The sequence below is a fragment of the Verticillium dahliae genome, genomic scaffold, assembly GCF_000150675.1.
Source record: "Verticillium dahliae VdLs.17 supercont1.9 genomic scaffold, whole genome shotgun sequence".
In the NCBI taxonomy this organism is placed as follows: Eukaryota; Fungi; Ascomycota; class Sordariomycetes; order Glomerellales; family Plectosphaerellaceae; genus Verticillium; species Verticillium dahliae.
In genome coordinates this window covers 311,220-314,053 of record NW_009276929.1, presented here as the reverse complement: position 1 = coordinate 314,053, position 2,834 = coordinate 311,220, and the positions used below count along the sequence as shown (strand labels likewise).

General features: G+C 58.7%; 1 protein-coding gene across 1 annotated transcript in view; it reads right to left on the bottom strand.

Annotated features, from left to right (window-relative positions):
- The window catches only part of VDAG_05063 (septum-promoting GTP-binding protein), a gene marked incomplete at both ends in the record, with an annotated part of 1,204 nt that extends 511 nt beyond the window's left edge, over positions 1-693 (bottom strand). The window contains one exon of the mRNA XM_009654799.1: positions 5-693. Coding sequence (XP_009653094.1) covers positions 5-693 — 689 coding nt within the window. The remainder of the gene's footprint in view (positions 1-4) is intronic.
- Between the last annotated feature and the right edge of the window lie 2,141 nt (positions 694-2,834).

Genomic DNA, 2,834 nt, shown 5'->3' with positions numbered 1-2,834 from the left:
AAACATGAACAGAATGGCAACGGCGTCGTTGCATACGAGCGGCAGCATGTTGACGAACTCGCGCTGGCCGCCCAAGTCCCAGATGGAGAAAGTGATTTCCGTGTTGCGGATGGAGATTGTCTTCTCCATAAAGTTGACACCCAGCGTCTGGATGTAGTCCTCGTCCCAGCTGCCCTCGACGTACTTGACCATCAAGCTCGTCTTGCCGATCTGTGCGTCACCCACCATGCCGACCTTTATTACGACGTGGTTTCGGCCGTTGGCGGCAGCGTTGCTGGCGGCAGCCTCGGCGCTCTGGCCGCTGCCCCCTCGTGATCCGTGCTCGCTGCCTCCATATTGGTGTTGCTGTTGCGGCGCATTGTCGCTGCTGTTGGTGGCGGCGCCTGCGCCCGAGAGGCCTGACGCAGGGCGGGAGATGGAGGCGGCGGGGGCTGCGGGGATTGGAGGGGTGTTTGTGTAGCGCTGATGATATTCGTCTTGATGGGCGGCCGCCTCTTCTGGGCGTGGGGAATGGGAGGATATGCCGTGGTCGAGGGACTGGCTCTGGCCATGCCGAAGTCTGCTATCGGGCCGGCTGATGCCATTGTTCTGGGAGGGCGAGTCGACACGCGGCGAGCCGTCGATGCCGCCGAGAGTGTCGTCGGCATGGTGGTGGAGGAGGACGTCCTGGGGCGGCTGATCGTGAGACTCCATGATGTCGACAGCGTCGTGGAACTGGGCCGGAGACCCCGCTGATAGCGTTGACGAATCCACGGTGGGCGATTTTGTCGGACGTGTCGAAGGTTGAGGGTGAGGCTGGAACGGAATGGGCCCCTAGGCTGACGGACAAACGAAGGGGGAGGGGTGGTGGTGTGGTGGGCTCCGGGTACGTGCCTGGAGCGAAAAGGAATGACGGGGGTTTAGAAGGGGGAGGGAGGGGGGGAGTTCGTGTGTCGGTGGGAGAAAGAGCGTGGCGGAGATCAGGCCTTGTCCGATGAGGGCTTCATGGGAGATGCCAGTTGGGAGGGGATGATGGGAACCCGGGGTGGGTGTCAAGCAACACTGATGCGTGCCGTCGAAAGAAGTCGTGCTAGGCGTAGTCGGTGGGTGCTGGTCAGGCTGGGCTTGTCAGCGGATGACGATGGGAGGGTGAAGGAGGGAGTGCAGGGGAAGGGGCAGAGCGAGCCCATGGCCTAGCGGGACTTCTCACGTTGCACAGCACGAGCAACAAGCACAAGGTCTTGTTGGGGATATGGTTGGCGCCCGTTTTTGTTATCGTGGGATGGGTCGAGTCGAGTTTGGGGGGGTTTTGTTTCGAACGTCGGAATCGGTGAGGTTCAAGGTAGAGAGAGAGAGGTTCTGGCCACTTTGGTCGAGTTGGGCCAAGCGTCGTCTTCGAGTTCAGAAGGATGCAAAGACAAGTAATAAGGGAACGATCAGTTGAACCAGGGCCAGGAACGAAAGGGAAGACAGGGGGGTAGCCTAGAGTGAATGGGATGGAATGGATGTAGGAGGGGGGGGGGGAGAGGACGAGGATAAGCACCCAAGCAGCTGGATGCAATTGTGGGATGTGGATGTCGCAAAAGGGGAGTCGAGTCGCAATGCAACAGGTCAGGGTACCCAACCAAGAGGGTTTCACTGGCTGACAGGACACCGAGACTTCGGCGGCGGCGAGGTTTAGGGTGTGTTAGGGGGCGCCAGCGCACCTGTTTTAGGCGCTTGAGGCAGATCCAGCACCCGATTTGCAGGGGGTAAACCAGCTGAATGCTAGGACCAGGGGCCAGAGGGCTGCAAATGACGAAATATGACATGCTAGTGTTTGGGCGATGTATGTAACGGGTTGAGACGCGACGCGTGCGACACTGGCTCACCTCGATGGGAGAAGCAACCATTCTACAGCAGCAGCGGAATCGGATAGTGCTCCGACGAGGGTTGTTTCGGTTGTGAATGTCATCCGCCTTGGTTTCTGTTCATATTGAAGCCCATCAGTAACATAGTGATTGATGTAGAGGCCCAGAAGCTCGCCTCTGCCTGCACTTCACTACTTCACAAGCAAAGCGCAACATGATTTGTGTGTTTACCTCAGGGCCAAATTTGACCATGTAAACAGTGACAACGCAGCACTGCAAGAATAATACCAGCTACCTATCATAAGGTACCTGACCTTGTTAAGTAGGGCCAATGCGGAACACGTTGAGCCAATCCAAGATGCATGCATGTGACACGACACCAATCCAAGAAACCTCATGGCATTGAAGCTCATCCCATTGTGCATTTCTGCTTGATCTCGATCGCAGATTGTTCCGCTCGCTATCGTATTGTCACACTAGCCCGGCTCCGCCCAGAGCATGAATCTCAATCAGCCCAGAACACATCACCAGCACTCCTCGTTCGTTCCAGGGCATGACCCCTTCTGAGGACCGGCCACGAACGCGGGGCAGCTTCAGGGCTCCCATTGGGCCTTGAACCCTCCCGCAGTCGGTGCCCCGGTCCGACCGTGCTCCGGTCTTACTAAGCCGGTTCAAGCCCTGCGGCAGCCAATGACGGCGTAGCAGCTCCACCTCAGGTTGGCCGATGTGTGCCGAGAGCAAGCAAAAGAGTCAAGCCATTATCATGGCAGTAGGAACGAGAGCTCCTCCTTCCTGCCCCAGGTTCCCGCTTTGAGCGTCGTCCAACTCCCACATCATCCCACGATAACGCCAAACTCGGCCCCCCCTCCCCGCGCCCTTTGCACATTTTCGAACTCGCTCCAATGGCCTCAATTGCTCGCTGCGTCAGGGCTGCCCGCCCCTCGGTCCTGTCAGCCGTCGTCAAGCCCGCCGCCCGCCCCGTCATGCCCGCCCTGCGCAGAGGAC